At 38.6% G+C, this 22620-nt stretch overlaps 1 protein-coding gene across 1 annotated transcript in view; it reads right to left on the reverse strand.

Annotated features, from left to right (window-relative positions):
- Positions 1–22620, reverse strand: part of LOC127975419 (NADP-dependent malic enzyme) — a 72601-nt gene that overhangs the window by 6595 nt on the left and 43386 nt on the right. The window contains exons 4-7 of the mRNA XM_052579463.1: positions 21549–21624; positions 20684–20845; positions 11228–11331; positions 704–813 (exon numbers count right to left, since the gene is read on the reverse strand). Coding sequence (XP_052435423.1) covers positions 704–813; positions 11228–11331; positions 20684–20845; positions 21549–21624 — 452 coding nt within the window. The remainder of the gene's footprint in view (positions 1–703; positions 814–11227; positions 11332–20683; positions 20846–21548; positions 21625–22620) is intronic.

Below are 22620 nucleotides of genomic sequence, written 5' to 3' on the forward strand. Positions count from 1 at the left end.
AAAGCATATTTCCAAATCATAAATTGAAAACATATAATTCTGAATCATAGAATATACCTTCTGGAATTATAATATGAATGCAAGTAAATTAAATATTCAATTTATCAGGGTAATTCATTCATTAAAAATACCAGACATCATTTTGCATACATGGAGGGGGGCCTGAATATTTTGCCCTAGTAAAAAAGGTTGAGAACCACTGACATAAAACATCAAAAATGTTCAAACTATATGTTAAATATGAAACAAGCACTGAAATGAGCACAAGAATCTCCAATATCAACAGTTTCCATATAGAATAAATTGAAATCGCCCCCCTCAGCTCAACTTAGTCCACTACAGTGGACATATATAAGAGTTAAGTGTGTATGTTGGGATCAACTCAGTGTGCTCCACCCAAACATTTGATTGAAACTCAATTTCAAACAGTGCGATTGTGTTCAAATTGTTGGTTGGAATGTGTCTGCAATGATTGAGTAAAAAAGGATAAAGACTGAGAGGGGAGAATGATAGAAAAGAAAGTAGAAGAAAAAATGCACTCAAGATAACCGCCCAGTCTTGCTATTGAACCATAAATACAATATGGATTTTAGCAGTAGAAAGGAAAATCAGAGAGAGAGAGAGAGAGAGAGAGATAAATGGTCTGAATGACTAAATTACAAAAAGTGGTTTCTGTGACTAAAGTCTATTTTTGTGCCCATACCTTGGATGTCATCATTGAACGTGAGGTACTTGTTGCGGTATTTGCTCAACAGAGGGAAGGCATTGATGTTAGCAAAATCCTCAAACTGGATAAGGCAGTTCACCCCATACCTGTGCACAACAGAAAAATCTATGTTTATTTCTTCAGAACGCAGAAACACAACAAAATAATACATCATCTCATAGCCATTTGTTTCTCAAATGGAAAGAATCCTAACAAAATTGTCCAAATCCTTACAGGCTAACCAAAAATCTTAAACAATCATGTAAAATTAAATTTTAGTGGCTAGCTAAATGCACTCCACTTCAGCCTGCAGAGGGGGCCATCCAACTGCTCCTCAAGCCTATCACAGATGGGGTGGATGTGGGTGTAAAATCCTAGAGGTTTTCTCAGTGTGGGCCTGAGACTGTTATCGTTGCTTTGTAGTCCTTTCCACAGCCAAAAACAACTCTCAATAGCCAGAAAAGCAAATAACAACCCTTGGATGATCAGTTAGTAAATGATGTGGAGTACAGAGAAAAACCTTCCCAAATGATTATTCAAAATCAATTGCAATGATCTGCTGGCCCTCAATCATGTCTCTCTTGGGGACATAACTTCATGAGAAAAACTATGGACTTTGAAAATGGACTACAGCAGAAATTCAGTGGTTTCTCATGTTATTTATCCAGTCAGCAGAACAATTGGAAGAACAGTACACAGCAACCAATTCATTCCCCAGTGGGATATTGTAGAGGGCAGATACCGGCCCAACATATTTCCCAGACACCTAGACATTGGAAACAGGATGGATAAACACTGCAGTGTGGCTCCATAGAGAGCTGACCTGTCACTCAACCCAATGCAACAGAAATAAAGATCTGCATTGCTGCCAAAAGCAGCCTGTCTCCTGAAACATCCATACGTTTCTTTATTCCCATTAAAAAATCATAAGGGGTAAAACACAAAATGAAACAACATCAACAACACCATAAATGTACTGATACATGATGGGAAGTTGTTATTGAGTAATAATCTTCCCCTGTAATAGTCTGTTAAACCCATTAAGACAAGTGAGCTGAATTTTTATAACTGATTAAGTATGATTTGTGAATTAATCTTTTAGGGATGAATTTCACATACAACAATGTAACTCACTGCTTTACTATGATGCATCATTGTAGAAATTAGTTAGTGTGACTGTTTGTGCAGAGACATTTCATTTTTGGTAAACTAATCCTTTAAGTAATATAAAATGGGGTTCAGACATGCTACGAAAACAGAAAAACGCAATAAAGTTTTCATTGTCTCCAGAGACTTTCCAGCACCAAAGTACTCTGGTAAACAAGGTTAACTGAGTTCAGAATCTCATCCAAAGTTTTAAGAAACCCTGTCCTGAGACCCGGCCTCAGATTGGTACTTCTAATCAAACTGAAGCCTAAACTCTGGCATATCTGCTTGAGGAGGAGGCAGGAAAGCAGTCAAGAGAGACTGACAGAGTAATTGCTTGTGGATTTGGAGGAGAACTTTGGCAGACATAAATAGGAACGTAGAGAAAATGAGTCATAATCCCAGCATGTTCTCTGATCTCTTGAAGTGCATCATCTGAAGAGGAAGATGAAAAATGAAATCATAACCTACTGATCTAGCTCAAGAACCAGAAAAATGTCTGTCAACTAAATACTGTTTAACATCTGAGGTAATACAGAGTGAACTATGGCTCTCGGGTTCATTTTGAGTAAATGTGCCTGAGAGACAGACAGAAAAAGACAGAAACAACCAACCAACCGACAAAACAAAACACCCATTCGGTGGATTGTGGTCTCATTCTCACCAAAGCTTGTTGTCTTTTTCTGGCGCCTTGTTCAATGAGATCCACAAGGCACCTCTGTGTCTGTTGTAAAACTCAAACAAAGAGCTGGCAGGAGATCAGCTGCACTGGTCCTCTCGACCAAAATTCAGGCCAGACAATGACAGACACACCCAGGCACACTGAGCTGCAGGGACTCTCTCTCTCCTCATTTGCCTTTACCTCCAGACAGGTCAGAAAGTGTTGAGAGTGTTGAGTGGAGCTCTTCAGGCCAATATTAAATCAACTCAGTGCTCTAAGACAGCTGTGCTATGCTTTTACTAACAGAAAAAGAGTGCAAAAATCCCATATTACACACAGGCAACTTGCTTGAGTTCTCTAGGTCAACAGATCAGCATCTGAGAATGAGGATTTTTTTTTAGGATGGAATAAAAACATTTTTTTTTTTACTTTGCTCCAAGACCCTATAGCTACTGTACTCCCTTTGACCCTTTTGGAATTCTGTTCTTTGGGAAAAGGCACATGTAAGTGGTGAACACACACCTGTGAGCCTGTTGCCAGCAGAGTTGAGTCAAAAAGCAAACATCCAAGAAAATTAAGCCTTTTTTAAGCTGCTCATTAAAACAGACATTGTTTTCATGACAATAAAACAACCCTTAACTGACAAAACTGTTATGTGAAAATATCCTATTCCATGACTAATACAAAAATTGTACATTAAAAATATATAAAAATTATTATAAATTTTGCATTACATTCTTATTACAAACATAATAAGAATAACAAAATAGGTTAAAAATACATAGTGAAAGCAAAAATACATAATAAAAAAGTAAAAAAAAAATGTAATTCAATACAATATATATTTCAATACCTATTGTGTATCAAGGAAACGAACAAATAAAAAGTATTTCTGCAGTTCATTTTTAGCCTAGACATTTGGGTCCCTATAAATGTAGGCAAAACTGATCCTTCCAAACCCAAACAAACACATGCACACACATTCACACTCTGTAGCATTCTGAATGAACTATCAAACAAACAGAGCAGCCTCAGAGTAGTTAATACACACACAGCATGGCAAAACTTACACAGGGCCGTCTCCTCAGCTCAGACATAGAAGGATGAACACCTGTACATTTAGAGCATTCATTTATTATTTTCACAACTCTACCATGCACCATGCATCTCACAATTTCCAAATCTATTTGTCAGGCATATGGAAGCTGAAGTCTGTGGCCAGCAAATTCTATACAAACCACAATACACTTCAGTCTGTGTCTAAATGATCTTAGTAAGGAAGCACAGCTCCATCACTCTTAAAGAGGAATGCAGTAAATGCGCTCAGAGCCCATGAGAGACTGCTAAACCCATCTCCATGCCATGGCTAAAAAAACACAACAAGGCACCTTGTTTCAATCAGTGATGATTTACTACTTATTTCTTTCAAACGTAAATGATTTACCTGCAGACAAAAGTGAGTCTAAGTCACTGATAAAGCACTGAAATTTGATGCTATCCAGCTAAATCTCACTGCTGCACTTCAGCACAACATGGCTGTAGGGAATTAAGCATTTCGTATAAATCGGTTTGCTCAACAGAGTAGAGAAAATAGAGATGAAAAACACAGCCACTAAATTAAATTTCAGCTTAATCCTGCTGGGCCACACACACTCAGGACGTTTGCTGATTGTGTGAAAGAATTCTGGCAGAGCCTGAACCTTGATGATCACAAAGATAATATTTTGCCCGCATGCCTACTGTGCCACGGGCCTCTGCGTTAAGGGTCATCCTAAGAATCCCTTCCAAACACAGCTGTTCAGCCAAAAACTTAAATATGTGCACACACACACACACACACACAGACACACACACATGCAATATGACCAAATTTCTAGGATTCTAGACAGGTTTACCCACATAGTCAGGTTTAAAGCAAAAAATTATCCACATTTACAGACCATTCTTTCTCATACGCAAAGAGTGAATATCGCAAACACATCTAAAACACAACCATATTTTTCATAATGTCAGAAATGCCTCATATCATTACCATCAGGTGAAGGTTAAGTGGTAAAGGCAATAAATTTAATTAATAGTGAACATGCAGCTCTTCAGTATTCTTCTCCAGCACACAGAGGCTCCAACGGGGCTCATGGGGCTTCAAAGGATGCTCCTTCTGTTAAAAAACTACTTCAAAGATCATTCCTCAATATCAAGCAACATTCCCCTACATCTCCTGTCCTAACATGGCTTTGTAAAGGTGCCCAGAAATGGCCCATGTTAACATAGAAATAACTGGAACACCATCACCACTAGAGCTCTATGAAAAGTGATGAGCAGAAGACTGTCTGCCCTGGGAGAAGATGGAAAACAAAGACAACCCCCACAAACTACTTCGGCACCACAACACAAAGCCTGAGAAGTGAGAAACAAACTATTCCTGAATTAACAACATCATGAAAGAAGCAAAACATCCCCCTGTGAGAATAATCCCAGCATTCACTACCTAAAATGTTGCTTTTTTTGAATGCATGGTTCTTTAAATGGTGTTGTAGACTCTTTACCCAAATTAAAGGCCTCAAAGAGCGTCTGTGTGCTCTATCTGCTCTAGTTCTTCTTGTTAAAGCCATTGTGGGGCAGAAAAGTGGCCTGATGGGGATTAGTGTCATTATTCTTCATCTCTTGAGTCTGCTTTTACACAAAAAGGCTTGATGGGGAAACAGAGCACCTGTGGGCTGTTAAACTTACAGTCTGAAAGCCTGAACCTCAATAAAAGCTAAAGAATTTTCATGATTTTCCTTTGTCTTCTTTTCACATTTTATTTCAAACTAGCATAGCTATTCTTCACAAATGCTCTTTATCTATACTCTCAATATGCAGTAAAATGAAGACAAACTATTTCTTTCACTGACCTCAAAAACTACTGGAGAGTGCCATATCCCAATAAAGTGTTGGGTGTGGTTTCTTCTAAAACTCTTCAACTCTAGAACTGAGAGACATTTAGAACTGTTCATGTACCTCAAAGAGCAGAAAATGGTGCTAGCAATCTCAATTCTCTCCATGTGATGCATATTTTTGGCTCTTGAGTGTGGATCACCTTTGAGGTATGGATGCTAATTGGGTTTAATTCCCAATTAAAGTATAAACTTATGGTCTAACGTATTATGCCTTCAATGCAATCTAAGATGTATGCATAAATGTATTTTAACCTTCATTCAACAAGCTAATGTTAATTTTCAGGATTTCTCCTGAAGCATTGAGCCTCTGAAATGTAAAATTATAAGGAGTTTATTAAAAATCACCAGGACTGTAATCATTTGTTCAGTCGGCAACCTATAATCATTCATTTTCCGCCAACTCTGCAATTTTGGAGAAAAGTGATGCTTTTCCCTGTAGTTTCATGTCCACCCCATTATTATAGAATCATGGCGATATTCAGCCAGCTGGAGGAAAATCAGACACTTGGTTTTTGAGTTCTGCTTTAAATACAGCCATGTGTGGCACTATGCTCTTATGACAACCACTGTCAAACCAGGCCACACCAGTGCCTAAAGCAACCAAGAGAACTTTGACCAAGACCCTGGTTCTTAAATATTAATGGTGTTTGCCAGTGCAGAAATTGTCACTATGTTCTAGGTGGTTGCAATGCTGTTGCTAGTTTGTTGCTGCTTCTAGCTGGTTGATATTCTGGTCACTAGATACTGTTTGTGTCCATCTTTCATTGTAAGATAATTAGTTTTCGCATATGTCCTATATCAACCGTGCCGGTATTCGGTAATGCAATATATCACGGTAATTAATATGCACAATATTGTCATTGTAGGCACTTCTAAATACCGTGAATAATTATATATTACAAATTATTCAGAATTTGGAATTCATTTTAAGAATACTATTCCATTCAACTGATCAAAATGCACAACACTGCTGTATGCTGCTTGAAAGAGTCCTATGCACACTGATGTAAACAAGCACACATGAGAAGCACATGGGGGAACATGTGAGAGACGCGCTAAATGAAAGCACATTCACTCTCTGACAGCAGACGGCGCTAAACTCCCCCAAAAATAGCAGCCTTTACTCTGGAAACCCCATAAATAAGCAGCTGCACTACTTTCAAAAACATATTAAAATAGCCATACAAATGTGTGGATTTGCAATAGTGTTCATCACAGCCAAATAATTAAATATTTAGACTTAATAGGCTTAATATTTTTTTTTTTTTAAAATCTGGACTACAACATGGTCTAGAGTTTTGATTCTTTATTGTTAATTCACACTTTACATTAGGGCTTCATTAGTTAAAACTAGTTAATTCATTAGTTAAGATAAACTGCCAATGAAAAATTCTTCTGAACATTCATTAATCTTAGGTGTTCCAATATTTAATAAAACGTTGTTAAAATCAAAAGTTGCAACTGTGTTATTTAAAGAACTGACGTGAACTAAGACTTGTATTTTTTAACAAAGATTAATAACTTCTGTAGCAAATGTAGCTATCACTCATTGTGAATGTTAATGCATTAATTAAGTTTAACTAATGAGGTCTTGTAAAGTGATACCTATGGCTCTTTATAGTTCTTTTGTACTTTAATCTGTGTAAAACATTTAACTTTATACATTTGTCTGTATTGCTTTCTTGTATTTAAATATTCAGTTATTTTTGTTATAAAAAGGTTATTTAACCTGTTATACTGTATTATGACCCCTTTTAGAAACTAAATTCCAATACTGTGATAATAACGTATACTGTGCTAAAAACATGAGCAATTAATCGCAACAAGGAAATTTGAACAGTTTCTGCATAGGACAGTTAGTGAAAGAGTTAAACGTGTTTATAATGTTCAAAATATTTATATTTTTTTTTTTACAAAATGCATCGATTTGGTACAGGAGGCCTTTATTCACACCCCGGAGCCATGTTGTGAGGAATGTTTTATTATGGATGGATGCACTTTATTTGACTACTTTTGGTGTGTTGAAAAAAATAAATAAACACCCATCCAATGCCATTGTCACACTTGGAAGAGCAAGAATATATATATATTCTTTTATATAATTCCAATTTGATTCGTCTGAAAGAAGAATATAGATACATAGATACATAGGATGCATTGAGGGTGATTAAAACATGGGCTAGACAGCAAGACACTGTGCTGTGCCAAGCTGTGGAAAAACAGTCTTTGAATTGCCTTCCTTCTGATCCCAATATTAGAAAAGAGTGGATTAACTTTATTTTATATATATTGATATCCAGACCATGTCAGTAAGAACTTGGTCCTTTGTTCAATTAGTTTTACTGCATATTCATTTACAAACAAGGCACAATTCAACATGGCATTTTTAGAAAGATTGAAACTGAAAGATGATGCTGTGCCGACAATACTGGATCTGACAGAAGTCACAACACACATGTGAGTAACTGTTTTTATTATGTTGTCACTATTGCTTTGTCTGTTAAACAGGTCGTTTGATATGAGTACTTATGCTTTAATCATAAGTGCTTTAATCACTGCAGTGTCCCTGTGAAGGATGTACGCTGTCAAACATACACAACTCACATCACAACCAATCATAGCAGTGGGCATTTACTTTTCATAGTCTACAATCTGACACGCCTATTCAAGCAGAGCGTTCTGATGAGAGGGGTCAAAAAAGACAGAAAAAAAGACTATTTCTTCTAAATTATGATATTTTTAATGTAAAAATCTTGATCACATTATAAGTGGACCTCAGAGAACAGTACAAAAACAAAAACAAAAAACAAAGGCTTTTTAAATATTCTAGTAATAAAGAATCAAGTCAAGTCAAACTTTCTTGTCAATTCTTCCACATGTACAGCACTTACAGATAATTGAAATTGCATTACTCTCAGACTCTTGGTGCATACAGATAACACTAACAGTAAAGCATACAAATACAGATAGATACAGATTAAATATAAAATACAACTATACTAATAAGTAAAAAAATACAGTTAAATAAAGCAGCACGGCACATGGCAGATAGAGTGCAAACCAGTGAAGTAAACAAAAAGTGCAGATAAAATGATTGTAGTGCAAAAGAGCTTATTCAGACTAATTTAAAGTGACAAAAAGCTCAGAGAGCAGTTCTTTATTTAAACTGACTGAAGAGGTTGTTGAATGAGTGAGCAGACCAATGCTGCACAAAGTGACTGGTGCAGGTCAGGTCAGAGTTTGTTGGTGGGAGGGTGAAGTGTAGGGACATGGGGATGTGGGAGCTTGGGGGGACGATGGGAGGGGAGGCAAGGTCGGGAGGGAGTTCAGCTTCCTGACAGCCTGATGTCCTTCAGTCTGCTGTTCCAGGCCTGGAGACTCTGCAGTCTCCTCCCTGATGGCAGCAGACTGAAGAAGCTGTGTGATGGGTGAGTGGGATCACTTGCGATGCAGAGGGCTTTATTGGTGAGACGGTTCCATAAATGTCCTGGAGAGAGGGGAGAGAGACACCAGCGATCTTCTCAACTGCTCCCCCTATGCATTGAAGTGTCCAGGAGAGGTCCTCTGTGATGTGCACACCCAAGAACATGGTGCTGCTCAATCTCTCCACAGTTGAACCATTGATTTTCAGAGGAACATGTTGAGTGTGCACTCTCCTGAAGTCAACAATAATCTCCTTCATCTTTTCCCCATTCAGAGAGAGATTGTTGTCACTGTACCTAGCCAGGTGGCTCACCTCTGTCCTGTAGTTTGTCTCATCTTTGTTGCTAATGAGACTCACCAAAGTTGTGTCATCCGCAAACTTAATGTAGAGGTTGGAGTTGTGTGACGGTGTGCAGTCGTGTGTCGGCAGAGTGAAGTGGAGGAGGGTCAGCACACATCCTTAGGGGCCCCAGTGTCCAGTGTGATGTGCTGTGGATGTGTTACTGCCGGCCTGTACTGCCTGAGGTCTTCCAGTCAGAAAGTCCGACAGCCAGTTGCACAGCGAAGTGTTGAGCCCCAGTTGGAACAGTTTGTAAATGAGCTGTTGAGGGATGATTGTGTTGAATGCTGAACTGAATTCTATGATCAGCATTCTGAGTCCTTTTTTCTAGATGTGCTATGCTGAGTGCAGTGGGGATGGCATCATTGGTTGAGCGGTTGGACTGATATGCAAACTGGAAGGGGTCCATGGAGGGGGGGAGGGCGGACTTGATATGGTGCATGACTAGCCGTTCAAAGCATTTCATAAGAATAGGAGTGAGGTGCAACTGGATGGTAGTCATTAAAGCAGGATGGAGATGGCTTCTTCAGGAATGGAATGATGGTGGTAGCTTTAAAGCATGTGGGGACAACAGCCTGACTTGGTGAGATGTTGAAAATGTCTGTGAAGACATCAGTGCGTTCCACTTCACAGTCTCTCAGTACATGCCCAGGAATGTAGTCAAGACCTGGAGCTTTGCGTGCGTTGATCCTGATGAGGGATCTCCTCACGCTGTCCAGGGACAGCGTCATCACCTGGTCGCCGGGAGGAGGTGGAGTCTTCTGTGTAGTGGTGCTGTTTTGTTACTCAAAGCGAGCGAAGAAAGTGTTCAGCTCATTCAGCAGGGAGATGGTGCTGTCAGAAGTCCACGGTAGGGGCTTGTAGTCCAAAATGGTCTGCATCCCCTGCCACAGGCTCTGAGTGTCACTGCGGTCGCTGAATTGATGGGCTATCCTCCTGGAGTACTGTCTTTTAGCTTCTCTGATGCCGTGGGATGGGTTGGCCCTAGCTGTCCTCATGCTCACCTCATCTCCAGCATTCCAAGCCTTCAGGAGTTTGTAGACCTCCCCTGTCATCCACGGCTTCTGGATGGCCCGGACAGTGATGGACTTTGTGATTGTAAAATCATCAATACACTTGGTAATGTAGGCAGTGACAGTCTCAGAGTACTCTTGGAGGTCTTTGGTGTTGTTGTATGTGTCAGCCTGCTTAAACATATTCCAGTCAGTGGTGTCAAAACAGTCTTAAAGAGGATCTGACGAACCTTCCGGCCACACTTGTATTTGTTTGTGAACTGGTTTGGTGACTTAAACAAGCGGTCTGTATGTAGGCATTAGTATGACAGTCATGTGGTCTGAGGCACCAAGGTAGGGGAGGGCCTTGTAAGCTCCTCTCTGGGTGGTGTTAACAAAATCAAGAGTGTTGGAAAATCACTGTGTTGGTGTATTTTGGAGGACACTCTCTTTAAGTCTGCACAGAGTTTAAACGTCAAAAAAATTGGTTTCACCAACTTTGAGCAGAAACTCACGACTGTATGCATGTTTAAAGACAGGAACTCACAAAACACTGCAACTCACAAGACAATAAACACGAAAGCACCATTCTGATGGGATAGAGAGAACCACTGCGTGTGGAAGCACTGCCATCTTGGAACCAAACCAAATTCAAATAACCCAAACTGACATCTTCGAAAACTATTGAAGACTAATGCACGAGATCGTGAACCATTCTAAGCATCAGTGAGCTGACTGAGCCATCAAGCAGTGGGGCTGGTTATAGGGTGAATTACGTCACCGCATGGCTCAGTGTGGAGCAGGATATGTGGGGAGAGAACTGATGAGGCGTGCAGTCAGCGATCCGGTTCAGGTCTCTGCCACTGGAGTCGTCGCTCAGAGCCCACAAACCTAGAGGCATGCGCTTCACCCCACATTCCTGCAACGCAATGGCTCAGCTATGCTCTCCAAGCATTTCTATCAGTGCCCTGTGGAAGGAAATGAGTGCTGTGTGGGAGGGGTACAGTGGGTTTACTATACCTGTCTGTGATAGCCTTCATAAATTCTTCCAGAAGCTCATCATAGGCCGGTCCACGTATTCTTTTATGCCTCAGACCAATGTACAGAGGGTCCTTTAAGAGCTCCTGAGACAGGGAAAGAGAGAAGAAAAGGTTTTCACTTCTATAATTCCAGGCATCAAGTAAAAACAAGAGCATGACATGACTATTCATCATATTACTTTAACCAGTGGGGGGGGAAACTAGAAACAAAAATACAATACCATCAAAACTCAAAAGCGAATGTTTATTATGTGAACAATTCCTCTTTAATTAGATAGCATATGGTAATCTGGTTTTTAATTTAATAGCATATGGTAATCTGGTCTATAATTAGATTGCATATGGTAATCTGGTTTCCCCGCAGCTATATAAATCTCTCACAGTTGTTTATCCCTGTAAGCGTATGTTTAAAAGACAGACTGAGAACAAGAGAAAGAGAAAAGCACGAAAGCATAAAAAAGACAGAAAGAGGCCAACATGTGAAGAAAAAGAACTGCACTGTATTTTCAATTTGGATGTCTAGTAGCTGTCACTCTAGTACAGATCTGCAGACTTCACACTGAGAGTCACTAACACTATAGGAAAAACAGAAGAGAAGTAGAGAGAGAATGTGAGCGACGAGCGTCATATAAAAATTCTGCACGCCCCATCACTGTCTGTTTGCCAGTCAAGCAGAAAAGAAAACGGATTAACAGAGCACCTGCATCACTCTCAGCAGTACTGATGTGTGGTGCAACAAGTCTGGAAGTTTTTCCACGTTTTGATCACGGTGAATGAGGAAGTGCTTTCATCAGAACTCATTCCCACATGGCACACAAAATTTCAGGCATAATCTTTTCTGACGATCTGTTCTTAGTATTAAAGCTTCTTTTATCTGATAGAACTAGTGAAAGAGAAAAAATAGTAGTTGCTGTGTGGGATTGAAAAAGCAGTAAGTAAAAATGAAGTCTTAAAGTCTTTAAAGTCAGCATGGAATGAAAATTTACCCTAATTTTAAAGTGAGCACAGTTTTTTTTTTTTTTTTTGATAGCGATGTATAGCACAATACAAATAAGAAATATATATGGCGCTACTTTCGTTTCATCTTTCAAAATGTTTTGTATCAAGTATTAATTATCATAAGTAAAGTTAGGGAATAAAAAGGGATAATTGGATTCTGATTGATGTAAATAAATAAATAAATACATTTAAAACCCATTAATTTATTTTCTTTTATGTAATTAACATAGTTCATCCATTTTAAAGTGATAGTTCTCCCATAAAAAATCTAGTAAGTTTATATATATATATATATATATATATATATATATATATATATATATATATATATACACATATATGTGTGTGTGTGTATATATATATAACAATAGCACAATAGAACAAAATGTGTGGCATTAAACAATACAAAATCATGATATGACATTGAGCAACTATGCTGGCATGCTGGCTGAAAAAAACACATGCAGGAAGAGTGAAACTGAATAAAGGAATATTTTTCTCCCAGTACTACTTTGGATTTCTATTCAAGACTTTTAAACAGCAATTGAGCTCATAAATGTGCCCTTAAAAGGGAGGACTGTCTGGTTTCAGGCGACAAGCAAATTCATCAGTGTGGGAGACGAAACGGAGAGTGCAGTCTGAGATATGAGACGGTAACTGCAGGCAGATTTATTGTGTGTTCATAATGCACTTTTAAGTGCACACTCAGTGGGAGGGGATATACTTCCAGAGGGTCTGGTTTGTTGTGACTTTGTTTTTTAATCTCAAGACAGCCCCTATAAAAGGAGCGTCTCTGAACCTCCCAGGAACCCAAACAAACATTAAACTGCCACACCTCCTCAGAAATGGATCATGACATGTTGTGCCATCTAACCCATCAATGGGGCAGAGCCAAAACAAGCCCTTTCCTCACTATATTTATAAGATGATCATAAACTGCACCAGAAAACAAACAAACAACAACAAAAAAAACCTATACATTATTGGTCATAGCTGTGATTTTGAAAATATTGTTTTTCTTTTACTTAGCAAGGATGCATTACATTAATTTCCATTTTACCAAAAAAAAAATAAAAAAAAATAAAAAATAATAATAATTCAATTTTAAATACCAGAAATCAAAAACAAGTAACAAATAAAAATATTATTGACTGATGTTTGAAGGATCATGTGAAATTGAAGAAAGGAGTAAAGATAGCTGAAAAATCAGCTTTGCCATCACAAAAATAACTTGCATTTTAAAATCTATTACAATAGAAAACATTTTTTGTTTGTTATAAATAATATTTGATAATGTTTCACAATACAGATTTTTAATCTAAATAAATTTAAACATTTTACTGACTCCCAACCCTAAGCTTAACCTTTAAGTCTGATCGGTTGATGAAAATGTAGTTCTGGGACTAACAAGGATCAGTTTCATATTTTCCAAATTAAATTTCCTATCAGCATCCTTAATCTTTTCACCATTTGATGAAAACCAGATGTTGACATTATAAAAAGCCCTGTAATAAATGTAATATCTGAAATTCTAATACATCAGACTAAGATATTATCTAAAATAACAGATATACCTCGACAGAAAATTAGCTGTATGTGAAATGATCCACCTGAGATAATTCATGCAAAAACAGGACAAAATCTGATCCTAGATCTGCACAACTACCAAGAAGTTCTTTTGTGTCGCTAGGTGATGAGAGGAAGCCTTTTTCTCTCAGGGATTAATAGTGGGTTTTGGTGAACTGTGCTTTGTCTGTGTGAACTGTGTGTATGTAGTCTTTCAGGTGAGATTAAGGCACCGGAACAGTCAGGGTCTGTTAGCCACAGAGTCAGAGAAGAATGAGAAAATGAGTGTCAGAGAGAATTAGAGAGAGCAATATACTGTAGAGAGGTCTTTTTTCCTTGGCCACCCACAACCAAAACAGAAATAACTTTATTTTCAGTTACATCATTTGGTTTCCTTTCAGTAAGTGAAATGTATGCATGTGGATGAGGTCACATGAGGTGATAGCCATAGTAAGTGTCCCTGCTGTCAATCAACAGGAGCAGCCTCTGAAAGTTGTATAAAAGACATCATCAGGGATCATAATCCTCTTTTACAGCAGAGACACATGTCAGTGATCATAATCTGTTGTCTGTAGTGTATACAGAAGCTCAGAGATCTCCATGCAACCCAACACTGTTCAGACAAGGCACAATACTCCAGCAACACTCAGGAAACTTAGATGTTTACATAGAGAAACTTCAAAAAAGGAAATTCGAAGATAGTGTTTACATTGGGTTTGATTGCAGTCTAAATTATAAATGTCTGTTTTGGCTGTTTTTGTTTGTACAATCTGGTTCTACATCGCAGCTACTAAATCACTGAACTTGGCAAAAAAAAAAAAACTCATAGGAGTAAAATATTTTATGATTACAACTATAATATAATATAATATAATATAATATAATATAATATAATATAATATAATATAATATAATATAATATATATTTAATTTCTCAAAAGAAATAAGATTTCTTGTCAAATATAATAATGTTTCCTTAAGTCAAATCTATTAATAATAATAACAATAATAATGATGATGATTTTGAAGATGACATTCTAAATAAAAACATTTACTAATACTATAGTTATATTAATTTGGGATTCCCTTTCAAGGGAACTTCGAACTGCGTCCTCTAGGTGGCGATATGGGGAACACCTCGTCGTGACCTATGTCTGAAGCATACTGTACATTGAAAAAACACCAACGAGTTGGCCGGCGACAGCCTCTGACACCACTACCGGCGCGACTATAAACAGGCACCGGGAGAACAGGTCATTCTATTCGTCTTTATTGACTGTTCTGTTTGAAGCGTGCATCTGAAAGAACTGGTAAGAGCGATCTTTCTCTGTCTATCATGGCGACTACTAGCAAGCGTTTAGACATTGTGTGCATCTGTGTCAGCATTATTTGACACCCGATGACACACATGATCTTTGTGTCATTTGTTTGGGTGAAGAGCACTCATGCGATGTCTTTTAGGAGGCAATCTGCATGCATTGTGAGCGTTTCTTCAATGAAAAAGCTCTGCTCTCATTCATCTCTTTTTCCAAGGAAAAGTCTTCAGGTGAGTCTTCCATTTCTCCCTGATCTCCATACAGAGATCAAAAAGAAATGAAAGAGGCTGTTTTCTTTTCGCATCCATCAGTTTCGGCATAAGAGTTGTGTGAAAATGGCTGTGAGAGGATGCCCCCTGTAGAAAGAGCTTTCTTTCTGCGGGGGAGCCATCCTCTCTTAATCTCCCTCTTTGCCATATAAGCCCCTTCAAAAAATACATCTCGCTTAAATGGCAAGGCATACGCAGCAGCAGGTCAGGCTGTGGCTTTATTACACATGATGGTGGTGCTTCAAGCATATCAGACTGATCTGCTAAGAAACCTAGATAGAGGCGAGGGCCTTTTTCCTGATCAGGTAGCCGAGCTGCACAGCACCACAGATCTCTCTCCATGCTACCAAGCAGGTGGTGGTGGAGAGACGTCTGTGGATGAACCTGGCAGACATCGGGAAGAAAGAAAAGGATTTCTTCTCGATGCTCAGGTTTTAGTTTCTAACATTTTCAGTATTTTCGTTGAGATGGTGATTGAGAAGTTCAGGGAGACAAAGGTGCTCTCTGCTGCTTTCAGATTCTTTGTTCCACGAAGGTCCAGGTCTGAGACCAAGCAACATAGGGGTCCTGGCCTGTCTCGATCTGAGGATCAAAGACAGGCACCTGCGGGCAGGGGTAAGAGGAATCATGGGTCAAAAAGGAGGTAAGCAGAACCTAAGGGATGTGATCCAGACGAGGCAGCATTCTCGTCTGAATCAGAGCGATACAGAGGTATCTACTAATTCCCTTTAGGGATTTTTAACTTCTGCTTTTATCCTCCCCTTTTTAATTCCACTGTAACCACCAGCTCTCCACTTGATCGAGGTTAGGTGGAAACCTCTCGCATAACAGTCTTCTATGCTGGACCTATAATGTTTTTGGCTGGTTCTATGTTCATAGCAACCACCCTACTGATGGTCCGGACTAAAAGGAGGCGCCCCTTGAGCAGGGCTCCAGCACAGGAGGGCGGGTGAATATGTTACCCTGTATATACTAATGTGTATTAAATTGCGGGTGGTCATGTGTCTACTAATAAACTCTGTGAGTTTCCTTTGCAGTGCTCCATTACAGTGTTTACTAAACACTCATCAGCACCAGCCATCCAGCTTCATGTTCCAGTATTTGGCAGCTGAGATCACAGGTTTCTGCGGGAGCCTCCTTGATCATCAGGCCTGGCACAGCACTGCAGGGAATTTCATGGATGTCTGGCCAGGTCACCTTGAGGGGTCTCCTGGCCACTTAGTTGCGCTGTCGCATACAACGGGAAGTGGACGTGGCAGTTACAGAAGTCTTCTTGTATATGCTGCCTCAGGTGATGCTCCTCTCGCCAGAGGTTTGTAAAATTTGAGCTTGCCTCTCCCGTGCAGTTCAGCGCCTCTGCGATGCATAGGAACCTTTAGGTACACACACTAAGCTCTGTGTACTTTCTGAAAACCACATGGTGGTTAGTGTGCACGTGAACACTTTTGAACTTTCTAAAATCCACGTAAGTGGTAAGTGTGCACCCAAGACACTTTCTGAATTCTTTTCCCAGAGCTCTCCAGCATTATTTCCAAAGATCGAGTTGATGACTCTCAAACATACTGTTTTGAGATGCACCATTCAATCTATGAGCTGCTCTATCAGAGTGCCACGACAGCCCCTCCTTAGAACAGTATTTGAAAATCCATGCTATGGTAAGTGTGCACATGAAGTCTTTGCACACTTTCTAAAATCCACACTGTGGTAAATTCGCACGCTAATATTCTGTGTTCTTTCTCAAATCCAATATGATGCTTCGCGCAGTTGCTCCGTGCCCTTTCTTGAGTTGGTTAAAGCCCCGTTCATCTTGGGCACCACTATGTATTCTCGGATGCCTATCTAAACAGGGTATTGCTTGTAGGGATCTGTTGAGACAGCTCCTTCAGCAAGCTTATGAGAAAGCAAGCGGTAGCCCGTGTGACAGGCAAGAATAAATATAAAATGCTAGGTTCTTATCCATATCCCTTTAAATGAATCTTTCCTGATTCCAAGCCTTCAGCTCTACCCCGGGCCCAGGCCCTAACAATTAAGTTTGGTATGTAGCTGAGGCCTTTGGCCATAAGCGGTACTGTCACAGACAGCCATCTAAACGTCCCAGGGGCAACTCCCATGGAAATGGTAGAGTTGGTACTTAGTGTTCACCATGATTCTGGCCTGCACTCCACTCAGCATGGCGGCGTGGGTATACTGTTCCCCATAGTGCCCCCTAGAGGATGCAGTTCGAAGTTCCCTTGAAAGGGAACTTCTCAGGTTACGAATGTAACCATGGTTCCCTGAGTAGGGAACGAGACACTGCATCCTCTAGCTCCCTGCCATGCTTCGGACGCAAGCTTCAGACGAAGAAGTGAATGATGTGTTCTCCCAGTGCCCGTTTATAGTCGTGCCAGTAGTGACGTCAGAGGCTGTCGCCGGCCATCTCGCTGGTGTTTTTTCAATGTATGCTTCAGACACGGTCACAATGAGGTGTTCCCCATAGCGCCCCCTAGAGGACGCAGTGTCTCGTTCCCTACTCAGGGAACCATGGTTACATTCGTAACCTGAGACGTTTTATATAATGTTGTCATATTTTTATGGTTAAAATTTGTATTATTTTATAATAAAATACATAATAATAAACATCTAAAACAATCTTTTTGGAGTATTTGTTTCAGTATATTAAACTTTATTAAAGTAATATTAAAAAATCTAATATTACATTGAAATTTAAATAAAATATTAATTACAAATTCTATACAAAATAGTGTATTTATTTACAAAGGGTTGCAAATAACAGCTGAGAATATTTACGCTGAGATGCAAATAGTATCTGACAGGATATCCAGTTTGCTGACACTAAACAATTAGCACACTTAAGCTCTTCACAAAAGGCCTGCACAAAGTACCTCAATGTTATTTGCACATCTTGAACTTTCTCTAGCAGCCAGACCACAGACATCTTTACGGATTAGAGTTTAACCAAACACCCATAAATTATGTATGCTGATCATGGATCAGATCCCTCACTGTCTGTATTGACTGTGCTTGGAGATTCAAACTAATCCAGATTCAGTCATCCAACTCCTTCTGAGGGTCTGAAAGGCAGGAGACAGCCTGACCCCAGTCAGCAGGCGTCTTGCTCCTTTAGAAATAACAGTAGACTTAATCCTTTAATAACACTCATTTAATCATCCTATAAAATGCACACACACACAGCTGTGGGGGTATAAGCAGTGAATTCATCAATCATTAGATCTGTCATCTCTTCAGAATATCCTGAAAAAGAGGTCTTAATTACCTCTGACTTCATCCAAAGTCGGCCAAATGGTACAGCAGAAGAAGTTTTTCAATTTTAGACTTGTAGAGGGACGGAAGACTAAACAGCGAACCATGCGTGCAGGTATGAAGCATGTATGCATTTCTCTCTGTCTACGTTGAGATCATTTTAATAACAAAAACAGACACTTTATCGCGAACACGTGCATGCAAAATTTACCCAGACATTGTGAGATAAACAAATAAATAGTTTTACCAAAACAAATTATAAATAAATGAAATAACTTTTTTTCTTCATTCTTCCAGCTGAATACACTTGATGCAGACACAGACAGGGGGGCAGAATCTAGAGAGTCAACTCATTAAAGTGTTTTGATGCCTGAGGATATGTTGAATAGCTGACTGGCCACTCAGAATTTAGCATTGCAGCAGTAGACACATGTGGAGCTGGCCTGCTGGATACTGAAGCAGAAGGGAATGGGAAAACTGACTCAGAGCAGTTACACAACAGTGTTAATGTGCTCTTACTCTCTTACTCATTTATGAGCTTTTGTACAGACTTACAAGAGTGTGAAGCTGTCTGATTAGTTGAGGAACTTCAAATTTTAGTCTAAAAGCAGAATGGCTGAGATGACGAATAAATAATCCCATATTAACTGATAGTATTTAAACACACACACACAATTGGACAAACAATGTAATGTAAGAAGTTTAATCTTTTTGATTTATCACACAAGCCCTTATTCTAGTCTTCAGTCTCACATTATTTTTTTTTAAATCACTCTAATATGCTGATATTGTATTAATTTATTATCAATTATTATTGTTTTTTAATTGTTTTTTAATATTAATTATGGTTCTTCACATTATCATTAATGATGAAAGCAGTTTTTGCTGCTTCATATTTTTTATGAGAACTATGATTTCTTTTCAGGAATCTTTGTTGAATAGAAAGTTCAAATGAAAAGTGAATGGATGTCTTTACCCCAACCTTTTGAATGGTAGTGTATCACAATTTCCACAATAAAGAAATTAATAAATTAATAAAGTCAATAACAATAAAACAAAAATAAATCAATAAAAAAAAAAAAAAAATTAAATAAGAAAAACTAATGAGCAGCAGAAAAATGTAAAAATATAATAAAAATAATAAGCAGCACAAACTGCTTTCAACATTGATAATATATAGAAATTTTTCTTGAGCACCATATCAGTATATTAAAAATGATTTCTAAAGGATCATGTAACAGGCATTTACATTAAATTCCTTAATATATTAAAATATGACTTTTATTGTTTTTTTTTTAATAAATGCAGCTTTGCTGAGAATAAAATACAAAAAAAAAAAAAACGTTTTTCCATCATGACTTTGTGTGTATAATAAATCTGATTAAATTTAACCTATCAGCTGTCAGCTGATGCAAGCGTGACTAACATGGCCTGACTGAACTAGCGCGATACTCGATTTCTGTAAGAAAATCTGTATGCACTATAAACAAATATTTGTTTATACAGCTATAACTTAATAGAATGAAAAGTGTTTCTAAAACAAAGTTTTGAAAGTCACAGACTGTTCCTCAGTCTTTTCCTCTCTCACTTCTCTTCCTCTCTCTCTCCATCTGAAATTTGGCATCTATGATGGCATGGCTAAGCCACTGCTCTGGCACAGAAGGAAGTGCCAGGTGTCCACTGGCACAAAGCCTTGGTAGATGAGGCAGTGGTTTTCTATTTCTGCAGTGCCACACCCTTGGCCCTGTTAAGACTAACATAGGCTTTACGCTCACTAAATTTACCTCTGAACTCACAGGGCTATTCATATCCTTCAGTTACTGCAGCCTTCACCTCTGTCTTTCTGCTACAGCATTGAAAGCTGCAACCGTTGAAAACAAACAAGCTGGTGGATTAGAGTCGTGAGAGAGGATGTGGCTGCTAAGAATAGTTAAGTCCCTCTTTGACTATGTCAGAGTTAGCGAGATGGCAAGCGTGTGTCAGCAGTCACGGTCTGGTTGGCTGCAGTGCCACAGGTCAGCCTACCTCATTGTCTGTCCCAACGTCCAGCATAACAGGAAGACACTGCTGAGGCGGCATTCCACCACAGGCGGTGTAGAGGGCCAGTTTACCCACAGGGATGCCCATGCCATAGCAGCCCAGATCCCCCAGGCCCAGAATCCTCTCTCCGTCTGTCACCACTACAGCCTAGTGGAAAATACAACCAAAAGTAGAAAAGTTATTAAGACAGGAATTCATTAAAGGCTATTCATTTTTACAGAGATAACAAAACAGTATATTTTAGCATCAAATCTGTATATTAGAATGACTGGAGGGATGATGCTGAAATTTCTGCTTGCCATCAGATGAATAAATGACATTTAAAATGACATTTTTTCTTTTTTTAAAATAGAAACCTGTAAAAACTAAAGAAAACTACAAAGCACACTGGCTGAATTTATGCACTTTATTATCAAATCACTTCCTTCATTATATTTTTATGTTTTTGTTTTGAATTAAACACATTTATATTTGATTGACTGGGCTGGCGTGTGAGTCTGCCCTGCAGCAAGAACAGATTTTCTGTGTTTATAATCACATTTGCACATATTCGCAATAAACTAACAAAATTAAAATAACAGCTTGGCTGTGTAATTCAATCGCATTACCAGACACAATTGATCCCAAGAGCAACATGTTTTTTTTTTTATTCGTTAACGCTGTGATTCAAATGCAGAAGGTGTTTAAATTTTTTACTGCTTCATTTTTTCGCACTGTTTTCACAGTGTGACTGAATCAATGTCTTTGGAATTGGTGAAACCCTGGAGAGTGTTAATTTGTCTGACAGTCAGAGTTCTGGTACATTGTGTAATAGTACAGAGTGGTGTAGTTGTAAGTGGGCAAAACTCACACGAATGTCCTTCTCTGGCCAGCTCTGAAGTAGTGTGGAGATGTGGGAGCGGTCATGAATTGTAATAAATAGGCCCCTAGAAGAGAGAAAAACAGAGTAAATTGATAAAACATGGTCAACTGAATTGATTCTGCTTCGTGGCCATGTCAAAAGTGCTTCCAATCATTATATATGGAATTGAATTATCAAAACAAAATGGTGGACATCTAAAATAAGGAGGCAGAGTCAGTATTTTTGTCATTAAGCAAATAAATTCATGTTCCAGCTGCATTTGGATCAATTCATGCTTGAAGTTCTGCCTTCAGGTAAAAGTATTGATATTCACAAAACTCTTACTATTAGTACTGGGTGAAATACATATTTAAACGGTAAACCGTTTCGATTTAGCCTACGCACACAGCATCAATTTTAAAATAAAATAAAATAAATAATACAGCCAAGTGGCTTAGCAACATAGACAACATCTGAATTACAGGACATTCCTGTTATCTGCGTAAACTTCTGACTAATGGTTAGAGAACTATTAATAAGACACAACTAATTCCTTAACTGGGCAAATACACCAACTATAAACAGCCAATATCAGAAGCCAGAGAAGATGAATGTAAAGAAGAGCAAATACTATAGCGTGCAAAGCAAGATCACTGTTCACTACACACACAAAAAATAAAAATAAAAAATTGGGCAAATAAAAATCCTAAATACTGAATTGAGAGTTTATATTACATTATTAATTTAGCTGCCGCTTTTATCCAAAGCGACTTACAATTGCTATTTACAGTATGTCAGAGGTCGCACGCCTTTGGAGCAACTGGGGTTAAGTGTCTTGCTCAGGAACACATTGGTGTCTCACAGTCGAACCCGGGTCTCTCACACCAAAGGCATGTGTCTTATCCACTGCGCCATCAACACCCCTTACAGTATATGAATATATCTCTAAGGGAAACTGACTGCATGTCTTCAGAAAAGTTTATATATGGTATTTTCTTTTCATCTAACCTCCATGTAATGCATAAGTATTTAAAAGTGCATTGCTCCTTTGTTTATAGAAATTATTTAGGAAACGATTTAA

The sequence above is a fragment of the Carassius gibelio genome, chromosome B16, assembly GCF_023724105.1.
Source record: "Carassius gibelio isolate Cgi1373 ecotype wild population from Czech Republic chromosome B16, carGib1.2-hapl.c, whole genome shotgun sequence".
NCBI classification, from domain to species: Eukaryota; Metazoa; Chordata; class Actinopteri; order Cypriniformes; family Cyprinidae; genus Carassius; species Carassius gibelio.